The 13270-nt window shown below is 33.6% G+C and overlaps 1 protein-coding gene across 1 annotated transcript in view; it reads right to left on the reverse strand.

The window, feature by feature from the left end:
• The window catches only part of CNTN5 (contactin 5), a 1372019-nt gene that overhangs the window by 271126 nt on the left and 1087623 nt on the right, over positions 1–13270 (reverse strand). The window contains exons 11-13 of the mRNA XM_068554615.1: positions 12249–12385; positions 9974–10103; positions 7740–7890 (exon numbers count right to left, since the gene is read on the reverse strand). Coding sequence (XP_068410716.1) covers positions 7740–7890; positions 9974–10103; positions 12249–12385 — 418 coding nt within the window. The remainder of the gene's footprint in view (positions 1–7739; positions 7891–9973; positions 10104–12248; positions 12386–13270) is intronic.

Consider the following 13270-nt stretch of genomic DNA (forward strand, 5'->3'; position numbering starts at 1 on the left):
TACTCTCAGAGGAAGCTAAAAATGTCCGTCATAAAATACTTTTTTCTAAACATCCCCGGAATCGTCTCTCTTCACTATTTTATATTCACTGAAGAGTCACTTGGTGAGATAGTAGGATCAGTCAGTAGTATGTACTTAGATGCTTGAATTCCCAAGTATTTTAGTTGTTTTTTGTATTAAGGACAAATTGAGCTGAACGTTGTAGTCTGGGGGGCTTTTGGAAAAGAAAAGCCTTTAAGCAATTAATGATTTGTTCAAGTTGTGCCTATGCGGAGAGCATAACTAAGCAACTTGTGCAGCAATTTATAGTAACTGGGGTAAATGAACCATAATTAGAAGTAGAATTTATGAACTATTTGCTAAACTAGTAATTAGCTAGAGATGTAAAGCCACAAACTGGTGGTGTTCATAGCACAACAGAGCCAGAATTATTTTGTTGTCATTTGCAGCTTAAATTAACTGACTTCCTCAGTGTTACCTCCCCTTGGGAACTGAGGCATGTTTTGTTATATTTAACAATTTTTTAAAAAGTGGAAATGAAACAAACTGATGGTGAGATCATGAAAAAAAGTGTGAAGACCTTTGAAGAGAAACATTTAGATTTTCCGTGACCCTAAATTTGGGAAATGTTAGGAACAAATAATTTGAAGCTTTCTTACATGCATATTTTGTCTTTAAATGAACGTCATTAATTTGAATATTCATGATCATTGTTATATTATCTAAACATACTTTTGAAAATGGAATCATCTGAAAATGTGAGAATTCTTTTGATCTTCCATTCCCATTCAACTATTTGTCGTAGTGTGAGCACGTTGTTACTCAATAAATTTGAATAATTTGGGGTGATTCATTGTCTGAGGAAGACCAAGTTTAGAAACATTGGGTATCCCTCAAAATAAGGGAGATCTACAATGGGAAAAATATGCGAGCACAGCCCAGAAACATCACAATAATGGCATCTTTAGAATTATTTTTTCTATACCACTTGATCAATTGATCAATGTGCCACTGAAACTAAAGAACAAATAATATTTCTTATAACTGGACTGTCAATCAATACCTTTGTGGTCTAGTTTAACATAAGGTAAGATGGAGAAAGAAAAAAATAAAAGCAAGGTGAAATTTTGACCACTGTGTCTCTTGGTTTTTAGTTTGGCTCCATGGCTTTTGTTGGAAGGAAAATTAGATTCAAATTTAGCTCTTTATTTGGAGGATTTTCTGAATATTTGTGTGTGTGTGTGTGTGTGTGTGTGTGAAAACTGCCTATGAAGTTGGTCATGCAGCTTTTGAATATAGACAGGGAAGGTGAATCAGAAAAACATCAGGGACACTAAGAAGGAATTCAATCACTATTCTCCATGTAGATTGAAATGCAATATCACTGCTAGACAATCTGACTATTAAAGATTATCAGAGAATCATTGACTAGCATCAGACTGATTTTTAAAGCTCAGCTTTTTGATGGATGACCTTGAACACATCACTTAATCTCTTTAAGTTTCAAAATTGGTATATTAGAGATGACAATATCTAAATCAGAGGGTCGTGAATTGGCACATATTGGGAACTAAATTAAAAGTTAGAAGTTGAGTTACATCATTTATCTAACTTCCTACTAACTACAGCTTCTTGATAATTGTATCTGCTTGAGCATTTCCAATGGTGAGAAAGCATAAGAAGAGAGTTCTGTCTTTTGAGTTAGGATTTCAAGTGTTGTTGTGGTTGACCAGCATGCTACAAGGAAGGGGAGGAGAGAGAAGGGAAAAGTTTGTGTAAAGTTTACAAGGTGAGAAGATGAAGAACGTGCTTTGGGGAATTATGAGAGTCCAGTGTAATTAAAGATAAAATACTTTGGAGGGTGGAGGGCAGTTAGTGGAAGACTCCCTGTTAGTTTCTTATATTGATTTAGTTGTAGTTTCAGGGACCTAGGTTTTTTTAATAGCCCTTGAGCATTTCTTAACTGAGCCCATTTTTACTTGAAGGAGTGATTCCTCCTAGAGGCCAAAAATTTGTTCATCTACATTGGTTAATTTCCAATGCTCCTATGGCTTTGCATTTTTTCCTCTTTAGTGTTTTGCTAGCATTTTAAAGAGAAGGTTAATTAGGCAGGACCTTCTGCAGTTAGCTTTTGAAACCAGGAAGTCAGCATCCTAACCCCACCATAACGCATGTAAGGCCATTTCCTCCTCATCCCCTTAAGCTTGGTGGGCTTCTGGAACAGCAAGTCACAGTCTCTGATAAACATTGCAGATAAAACATTGTAGATTGCAAGCAGTTCACACATATTAAAACTTATGAAGTCAGCTATCAACTTTCTCTTCCCTTAGATAAATAATGTTATTTTATTTTATTTCCTTTGAAAGCATAGATTTTAATTAATAAAGGAAGTCAACTGACATATTCTTGATATATGAATGCTCATTTTCCCTCATTGTACAATTTCTTAGACCCTGAAAAAAGCAAGATACCTAGGGTCGATATTGTTTTATGTTCTTAATATGTAAAATACATTGTCACAGAGGAAACAATGAAACAGCTTGTTCATTAGCAGACACAGCATGTAGATAGAAACAAAGGGACGGAAACAAGACCTTAATTATACCCATGAATTCCTCTTTTTCCTTAGAAAATGAAAGAAGACCCTGTTTTCCCCTCAGTAACAGTGTCCTTCAGGGCTTGTGCTAAGAATATATTTTTCCATATGTCTGTGAGTCAGTATGTGAGCCTGATCATTGTTGCCTAATAAACACAACATGAATTCCCACTAGAAGTCAACTAATGGGCATTTCAAGTGAGATTTTCTGTGCGTGTTAAATGAGTAAGTTGGAAACTTCGCCGTTCTGAAGCTCCTTTGGTGAGGAAAGGATTATTACAAGTCTTTCCTTAGATTATAGGCCCATAAAAGAAAAATTACGTTATAATACTGCCCCTCCATAGGATACTTTTTATATTTTGGGATGCAGGGTTTCTTTAGCACCCATCTGAATTATAGTCTATTATCTCTGTAACTGGTACCCACCCACCCCCATCTAGAAATGAAAATTGGTACTTATTCCAATAATTGTGAATAATTTTTAAAACATGTATGGCATATTCTATGCATTGCAATAACAGTTTATGTATGTGCAGATGGAAAGGAAACAAAACAAATTGTGCCTTTATCAAAAACTATGTATTCTTCATTTCAGCCAAAATTGTCTTTGTCCACAAAAAGTACAGAAAATGAACAAGGAATTATACAAGCTTAATATCTGTGCACTGCTGGAGTGCCTCTGGGTGATTATATTTTAACAAAAGTTAATGGCCAAGTAATGGAAATAATGAGCTGAAGTGAAAATCTAATATGAGTTTGATGAGCAGAACATTCTGAATGAAAGTATACTAGAGGAGAAAATCCCCAAGGACTGTTTCATGTCTTAGTACTCCTGGAGCAAATTCGTTTTAGTATGAAAATGGACATGATTGATAAAGGAACTTAAGTGGATATGTGCTGGTGATCTTTAAAAGCAATGGGGCAAAACCAAGAGATTCCTTAAAAGAAAAAAATAAATATAGTTTTAAAATCTTCTTCTCTATTTCCATTAACTCCCCATGTATATTTATCTATATGTATATTCACATGGCCTAAAATACTGATCATGGAACAAGCAACTATTCAGCCTGCTAGTTCAGAAATTATCTCAATGATACTGAACTAGGAGTAGGTAAGATTGGTGAGAATGGCCACACCAGGAATAAATGCCAAGAAGTGGAGGTTTTGGGTGTGAGGGACAAAGAATTCAATTTAGGGACACAGATTAACAAATTTGTCACATGGAAGGCCCAAAAGACTCCTTTAATGCCAGATAATAACTTAGTTCAGGTATCTTTCCCTTAATTGGTAGAGAAAGGATAGGAAAGTGTTAAAGTTTTCCAGAACTATTGATAACAAAAATTGAGGCCAGTATGCAAAGATTCAAAGGCTCAAATGATACCATCATCATCACCGACACCACCACTGCCAAGTTCAGCAGCAACAACTTCATCACCATGGTAACATTCATTGAGCACTTACTGAATGCCGTACACCAGCCAGTGTATTTTACACACAAAATTTCATTTATTTTTCAGAACCCAACAAGGTTACTCTTTTAGAATCCAATTTTATAAGTAAGAAAATTAAGTAACTTGTTGAAAACTCATAGTCTTCCTGTTTTATTCACTGGGTTCTGTTACTCACAATGTTAAAATGCTCTGTAAATTATAAATGCTACAGACTTATGAGTAATCATCATCATTATTAGTAATAATATGATTTAATGTTTGAACAGCAGTTCATACTGATCATTTTCTGATATAAACAACTCATTCTGTAATATAAACAACAAATGACTACAAGCAACTCACAAACTCTAATATAATCCATTTTCTTACATACTTTAGATGTATCATTTAGGGTCAAATGAATGAAATATTTTGTAATATATAATCAGACAACTTATTTGTTAATCATATTTCTTCTAAAATTCATGTTGTGTTCTAGTTATTCCTTACTAAATTTTAAACTTTAGAATAATGGTTTATGTATTTCTTTAGTGAAACAGATAAATTCAAAAAAGTCTGTGTTTTGAAGTATCCCTCCCAAAACAAACAAAGCGAAACTGAATTTGGGAACATTCCATGAAAATGTGGCAGAAAAGGTAAGCTAATAAATTGTTTGACACTCTATTGATAAAACAAATGACTATTAACCTCCAGTTGTTATAACATTGCATTTACAGTTTACAGTTAAATTGAAATTAATGCTAGATTCAAATTCACCTTTCTGAGTTTCTGACATGTTCTCAGATGATTAGGTGACATTTTTTTCTGCAATTAAAATCTTTTATTACATTTTTATGCTATTGCTCTGGACACAATTTTATTCTTTGTGATATGTTTCTCACACTTAAATGTTCCTCTTATGATATATTATTACTTTAAAACCTTTTCCCCAATGTAATACTAGTCTTTATTTGACCATGTAGGAAACTGCCTTTTGCTGTTTCAATCTTTAATTTGGAAAGACCCCAAATAACTGTGAAGATTATGAATGAAGGGCAAGGCTATTCGTTTAACATTTTTTTTCCAGTTGTAGGTTGCATGAGTGGGGGACATACTTGATGAAGATCACATGAATGGTGAATATACTTATATTACAACAAAATAAACCATGATTTGAATCTGTAGCCCCATGTGAAATACATATGACCCAAACTTTTCAAAGCCTTAACAGTTTTCTAACATCTCCCTTTCCACTTACGCTTATATTTACAATTCTTACAAATGGTTGAGGTGCTTTGTAACAGAGACAAATGATCTAAAATATATGTAAGAAAATAAGTTGTCATGTGTAACTGACATGCTATTTTAAAGAATGTATAATACATATCATTAAAATTTTAAGTTTCAAGTTTCCATTCATATTTTTAGAATGTACAGTTGTCCAAATATCTATGTGTGTCTTCTCATACTACTTTGTGGAAATCTTTCTATTGTTAATTAAATCTTAGCCTCTTATTTTAATATTTGAACATTTATATTTTTTTATACCCAACTAGATTGTATTCTTTGTGAAACCTGAAATCTCAGTGTGGTAGTAAATTGCACACAACTAAAAATTATATTTTGCAAGTGGTCCTGTCAATTTTTAAGAATAAAAATGCCCTTTCGGGACTTCCCTGGTGGCCCAGTGTTTAAGACTCTGTGCTTTCACCGCAGGGGGCACGGGTTGAATCCTTGGTCAGGGAACTAAGATCTTGCATGTTGTGCAGATGCGGCCAAAAAAATAAAAATGCACTATTATCTCTGGTCTTTGTTATTAAATTCAACCAGTTTACAGACCTGTTATGATATAAACATATCATTCAGGGTAACACAATGCTAAGTAATTGTGCCCAAATCTTGCTTTTACTTAAATAAAAACACCTTTCAGCCTTTCTCCTAAATAGCACTTTGACCAGAAGTATTTAGATCTGGAAAAATTGAGTGATCTGAGTTTGAAGCCATTGTATTTGTCTCACTAACCCAAGGGGTTAGCAGTGAATAGAAAAGTGAGCAAGAAAAATGGAAAATTCACAAACTATACTTTTTAACTTCTTCTGGAAAATAAAAAGTTTATTATGCTCATATTTGTTGTAATAGAAAACCCATAATCCTGTTCCTGTCTCAGTACTTTTGCTTGGACAAAAGAGATGCCACTTTTTTAAACTCAATGTGATATCTATGAATAGTTGATGAGGAACATTCTATGGTGAACTGAAATAAATAAGACAAGGCTCTCATGCCATCCACAAACATAAAGTAATGCATTTCAAATGGAATGGCTTGTACTAATATGGCATATATATTTTGATGATATTATGAAAAAATTTAATACATTCAGAAAAAATGATAACCAAGCAATGTAAATATGTTCTTACTGGTATACAATGAATTAATTTTCTTCTGCTTTAATGAAAGATTTGTGTCAGTTTTTTTTTTCATATTTCTGAGCAATAATCCAAAAAACTTCAATTCGACCATATGTAATTCAACCAAATGCAATTCAACAAAATGCAACACTGATCTCTCAGTGTGTGATTTGCTGCCCAGCCCTACCCCCACTAAGAAAGAGAAATTTTTTTCAAAACAAAATGTCCATTATGACCCATGTCAATTCTAGGTTGTCACCTTTTCCAGGCAGCGTAGATCCTTGGGCCTGGATGGAATCCAATCATTCATAAATTATTTCATCAGAGACAAGCAATTTAAAACAGTGTTTCTCAGAATTGAATGGGAAAAATATATATATATTCTAAAGAAATTTTTCAAGTATTTCAAAATATTCCAAAATTACTTAAAGAATTGTTTAAATGGACCTCTAATGCTGAATTAAATTATTTTAGCTATATGTTTACAGAGACCCAAACATAAAACAAAACATAAACTGCTTATCTTTATAGATCAAATGAAAAACAAAACTGTAAAACAACATATACAACATTATTTTAACAGAATGGAGGATAATATTTTGCCAAAGGTAAAACACCACATGATAATGATTGGTAAAGCATGGAACTTTCAAATTTGCCATATATCAACTGTCATGCAAGTATGTGATTCTCTCATCACTTTTCTCCATTTGTATTCCTGTGGTATCCTTTGACTTTACATACCAAAGACAAACCTTTACACGTTAAATAGTTCTCTGAACATTTCTCATTTGCCTGTGGCAATTGAAATAATTCTATAGTATTTTGCATCAATGTGATTGAAAACAAAAATGCAAACTTCGGCACAAATTTCACTTGGAAATATTCTGTCATAAATTGATTATCCAGAAGATCCAGGGTATATTTATATTATTTTTAATATTAGCATTGAAATGAGAACCCGATCTCTAAAGATTATCATAGATAACTTGTGGATCCTCAAATCTGCAGACCCAAATGAAAACCAAAATTTACTAACTTAATGAAAGTGTTTGCTTTCTTCATAACCTGGTGAAATTCCCAACTGGTGTTGAAACACCATTGAAGCAAAGAAGTCTGGTTATATTGAGGTATAACTTTTTTCTTTATAAATCATTTGATTTTTTTTAATCACTATGTAGACAAAACCATAGTTCAGTCAGTTCATGACATATATCTCACAATTATGGCAAGACATATACTTTGTATCATCTGCATTCAAAAAGTCTGATATTAAGTGTTTGAATTATGAAATAGACTACTAACCTTTTATTTTCTCTAACTGCTTTGTCTCCTTTCTTCCAAGTGATGGTTGGTTTTGGAGAGCCTTGGGGTTTGCACTCTACGATGACTTCTTGGCCTTTAGTAATAATTATTGTTTTCTTCAGTTGATTCAGTGTAAAAGTGGGAGCTGAAGCTATGAAAAAGTAAAAGGTTAGTTCTACCACAAGCAATGACAATAACCTCTAATGGATGATTCACCAAGATTTGGCAACTTTATCTTTGGAATGCATTTCTAATAAAATCATAGGATATCTACACATGTAAAAGGCACTAACTTGAAATTTAATTTATTATTAATCAGTAGCTATCTTATTGGCTTTTCTTTCCAACAGCAGGTGATAGTTCCATACAATTGTGGGGCCCAGAGACAAAGGCTGTTTCAAAGAATGAGATGCTTTAATTATGATTATCAACTTTAATTGTGAAAGACTAATGAGCACTTTGGACAAAAGGTGAAGGGGCTGGACACAGAAGTCTATTTTGGGCTTGCTTTGGAAAAATGGAGGTTATCTGCATAGAAGGCAATCCTGTGTAGCCCATTTCCTATCTATGAGTTTTAATGCATATTTTATTTTAATAGTATACAAAATTTAATGTAGTTTTAAAAGAAATATATTTTTAAGAAATTGAATTATTTAAATTTCAATTAAAATTTTATTTCATTGTTTGCAATTATTCATCTAGGCCTGATCATTTTAAGACAGTTTTGATTAAACTTCCCAGGAAATTCCAGTAGGTAGCTGTGGTTGAGAATGCTGGACAAAAACAACACGTGACAGAGAGACAAAAACAAATTAAAAAAAAAGTCACCTTTGAATCTAAAAGATAAACTGGAAATATGCGTACAAGTTTACTGTATCTGAGACATTTATTTATGCCAATATGACAATTTTATGAATATTTCATAAGTTTTTTATGTCCATCACATATCAGTATAATGCATGGCACACAACATTAAAAGATATGTATGCAACACACACACAAAAGGTACCAATTGCCATGGATTAAAAAACTGAAAGAAAAGTTAAGGAATTTATAGGAAGATCACAGGTGATATTTTTGGTTGCCTACTGGGAATATACCTTATTAAACATAATTTTGAAAATATGTCTAGTGAATGAGAAAGGGACACATTTGAGAGTGTTTCTGGGTAAAACATTAACTAGGTGAAAGCTGAATCAGCTTTTTAATTCAGAAATGTTGGAGTATGAGCTGACAAGAAAGTACATTAATATTTGATTCGTTAGGATGTACGACATTGAAACGTGGATTCTTATATCTATTTTGGATGGATTTGTGATAATGTGAAGGAATTTCAAATGTAAACATTCTTAATTCTGTTTGATTTATGGTTTTTGATTTATCACATAGCTGATATGTGAATGGTGCATTTTCAGATTCCAGAGATCTTGGGTGTTTCTGTTAATGTTGTGCTTTGGGTCAGTGGAAAGTACAAAGCACACTTAGGCTCCTGCCCACGTTTGGGATATGGTGCGTTAAGATCATCTAAGTCTCTCTCTTTGTATTATAATCATCCCAGCACAAAAGCTTAGAAAATCATGAGAGTGGGAAAAAGTAAAATCTATTCCAGAAACTGAACCATGCTCAATCTGGGTAGCTTATTCCCCTGGACTGAATTTTTCTTGTATTAAAGAGTGAAATAGTGCTAGTGTTGTGGTTATATTCTCAAGAGTGTAACACTAGGAGCTTGCTGGCCTGGCCTCAGAAGGGCTTTCATCAACCTGTAAAGGTGACAACGGTTGATGACCCTTCAAGAGAGTGAGATTTACTTAGGAGTCCCACCTTGCAGGAACCACATACCTACTGGTAGGTAGCAGCTGCTTGGGAGAATATTAAGCACTGCTGTGTTGAAAACCTACATTCTGATTCCCTACCCTTAAAACATTCTTCCTTGAAAGTTAACATACTTTTCTTACATGATTTTTTTAATACCATAGAAAAGACATATTGTATAAACCTGTTAGGATTAAAAGTAAAATTAGAGAAAATCTTATAGAAAGTTATGGGACAAACTGTACACCATGTAAACTTGTCTCCTAAAGCTTAAAAAAATACATATCAGCAAGACATAGTATTTCTTTTCAAAACATAAAATAGGTTTTTACGATCACATCATAAACCTTCAGTATAGTAAGAATTACAGCATGAAAAGAAGCAACATTTTTTTCCTCTTTATTTACTTAGAAATTGCATACCTAGAATCTTCAGCTCAGCACTCCCATAAATGGCTCCATATTTATTTTCAGCCAAACACTGATACATTCCAGCATCTGATTGATTCACATTGTGGATCATCAATACTCCATTAACCATCTCAACCCTACTCTGTAATGGAATAAAAAAAATAGATATAGAAAGTGAATGAATCATAGAGATTTTGCAGTTACTCTCTGCTAGATCAAGACGAAAAAGCCTCTGATTAATACAGTTGAACATTATTTGACAACTTAGGAACACAAATCTACTGTTCATTATTCTAATATAATACCTTATGTAAAATACAACTATTTCTCAGTCAGAAAAGAAATTATAACTATATTTTCCTGTAGTTATACTTATGAGTTTTACTTTTGGTTATGTTTTTAAAATAAGCTGCTTTTGTTTGGTATACTTGTTAAGCTTATGAAATACAATCAGCCGATACTGCTTTTATTTGAATTCATTTTACAAAGGAGAAGCAGGAGTTCAAATGGTAGAAGGATTGAGACTGTATATACAAGGGATCAAGGTTAAATATAGGCCAGGTCATCACAAGAATCTCTTTACTATATTAATCCGGTCAGAAGTCTGCCTTTTCTCTCACTTCGCAACACAGTAACACAAATTTAAAAATTGCCCTGCAACTGGATTCTGCATAAAACTATTGGTCAGAAAATGTAAACTGATCAGATGAAACAATACAGAAGACAGAGGATTGAGCATTAGCAAACTGAGGTAAACTGAGGCCAAGAACACATTTCAAAAGCAAATTTTAAATTTAAAATGCTGTTAAGCAACCAGGTGTCTTATCTCCTTAATGTCAAACAAATCATTCTTTTAATTTTAGTGAGCAGTGCTTTGATTACCTATCAACGAAGGTGCCAAGAAATTTGACATCCTTTTAAAAATTAACCCATTCACTTAACAGACTATTATCTGCCAGTGGAATTCACTTTACTTGGATGTGGGAGTTGAAAATATAACTAGCACCGATCCCATCTCAAGGTTTATCTGATATCCCAAAGAGAATTCGAGAGAGACAGGCAATGAACGAGTATCTCAGGATTCCCACTCCCTCCCCCTCAGTTTTCCTTAACAGCTCTATTGTTCTTTTTTATTTCTGTCTGTCTTTTTGTGTAACTGTGTTCTGTTTTGGACTAACTGGTTTTAGAGTAAGGGAATATTGGAGCTGGATGGGACTCTGGGGATGATCTGATCCAGTCTCTTCATTTTACAAAAGAGCAAACCAAAGCCCAAAGAGGCAAATGTCAGTCAAGAGATCCTTTGGTAATGGCAGGACCTGGGCAGAAGCTGTGTTTGGAATTTCAAACTTTGTCTCTCTTTTGTCCATAAATAGTGAACTATTCCCTTTTTCCTCTCCTTCCTGGAAAGGCCACAACAAGGGAAAGAGCTGAAATTATAACAATTATTCTTATTTTAAATAGTAATCAATTTATTCTCAAATTCAGTAGGTATTAAGTTGTTTTGAGGACACTGGGAGGGGGGAGGGTAAACTGGGACGAAGTGAGAGAGTGGCATGGGAATATATACACTACTAAATGTAAAATAGATAGCTAGTGGGAAGCAGCTGCATAGCACAGGGAGATCATCTCAGTGTTTTGTGTCCACCTAGAGGGGTGGGATAGGGAGGGTGGGAGGGAGACGCAAGAAGGAGGAGATATGGGGATATATGTAAATGTATAGCTGATTCACTTTGTTATATAGCAGAAACTAACACACCATTGTAAAGCAATTATACTCCAATAAAGATGTTAAAAAATAAAAAATAAAATAAAAGCATGCAAGAGATTTACTAAAAATAAATTTGTCAATGTGTAGCAGGATGTTGTGAAGAACCTGCCTAGGACACAGAAGACTAGGATTCTCTTCCAGTCTCATCTCTTACTAGATATATGATCTTGGGCAAGTCACTTTACTTCTTGGAGATAACTCCATCATCTGCAAAGTGATAGCAATAAACTAGATGATGTCTAAAAGTCTGCTGGAAATGGCAATACGTCTATGATAATCATTGATATTTTTGAATGAATTTATAGGATAGAATAAAATTTAAAGAAGTGATATATTACTCAAAGAAGTAATGAGGCAATTAAAATAAAAAGAAAATTTTAACTATATATGTTATTTTTCTCATTCCAAATATAAGGGATACATAAGAAATGGCTTTCAATAAGACTAAAGGAAGATAGCTTGTCCTGTGTGAAATCCTTCTAAAATTACACTGGAACAGGCTAAGGTTACCAACAGTACCTGAAGCAAGAGGGGTACTCCATTCTTCAGCCAACGGTATGTGGGTCTGGGTTTTCCAGTTGCCTTACATTCCCATCGGAGAGGGCTCCCGCTGTCTAACTGAGTATCATTCAGTTTTGCTACCCAGTGTGGGTATGCTGTAAGAGTTTAAGCATTAAAGAAGGGTGATTTCATTTCTCAAATGCTTCACCAAGCTCAAAATTCATATGGAATATTCACAAATTCTTATGCATTAACATTTTTTATCAATTAACATAACTATTGGTGTTTGGAAGAAACACAGCATTACATTACACACAGAACTCTATTTCCTGTGCAAAAAAATATAGCAATGATAATGTTCTGATAATCTAAGTGAAGCAAATATTGTTGTTTTACCCACTTTACAGTAAGTGGCTAGACTCTCCCCATGGAGAGCACTGGAACGTTTAGTAAGAAGGCTTAGAAGTATCACTTCTTCCAAATACTAAAGCAGCTTTAGCATGGATTGAAGTAAGAAAACATGTCAGTTTATTGTATAACTGCTCTGCTTTTTCTTTTCTGATAGAACCTGAATAGCCTTGGAAAAATAATTTGTAAATTCAAATTTCATTTGATATAAAATTGTTCTATATTTACTAGCATTCTAGTGCATTATAAATATATATGTAAATATATAAGGTTTCAAAATTACAACAGAGAAAAATTTCTTTATCAGAAAGATAACATTGCAATTGTATGAAATCTGTAAGATATGGTTAAAGTGTCTTTCCTCCATTGTCAAATTTTTTTTAAGTTTGTACCTCTTAATCTCCCTCATCTATTTCTTTCATTCCTCCACCCCTCTCCCCTCTGGCAACCACCTGTTTGTTCTCTGTACCTATGACTCTGTTTCTGTTTTATGTCTGTTCATTTATTTTGTTTTTTGGATTCCACATATAAGTGAAATCATATGCTACTTGTCTTTCTATGACTTATTTCCCTTAGCATAATACCCTCTAGGTCTACCCTTGTTGTTGCAGATGGCAAGATTTCATTCTTTT

The sequence above is a fragment of the Eschrichtius robustus genome, chromosome 11 (genome assembly GCF_028021215.1).
Source record: "Eschrichtius robustus isolate mEscRob2 chromosome 11, mEscRob2.pri, whole genome shotgun sequence".
Classification (NCBI taxonomy): Eukaryota; Metazoa; Chordata; class Mammalia; order Artiodactyla; family Eschrichtiidae; genus Eschrichtius; species Eschrichtius robustus.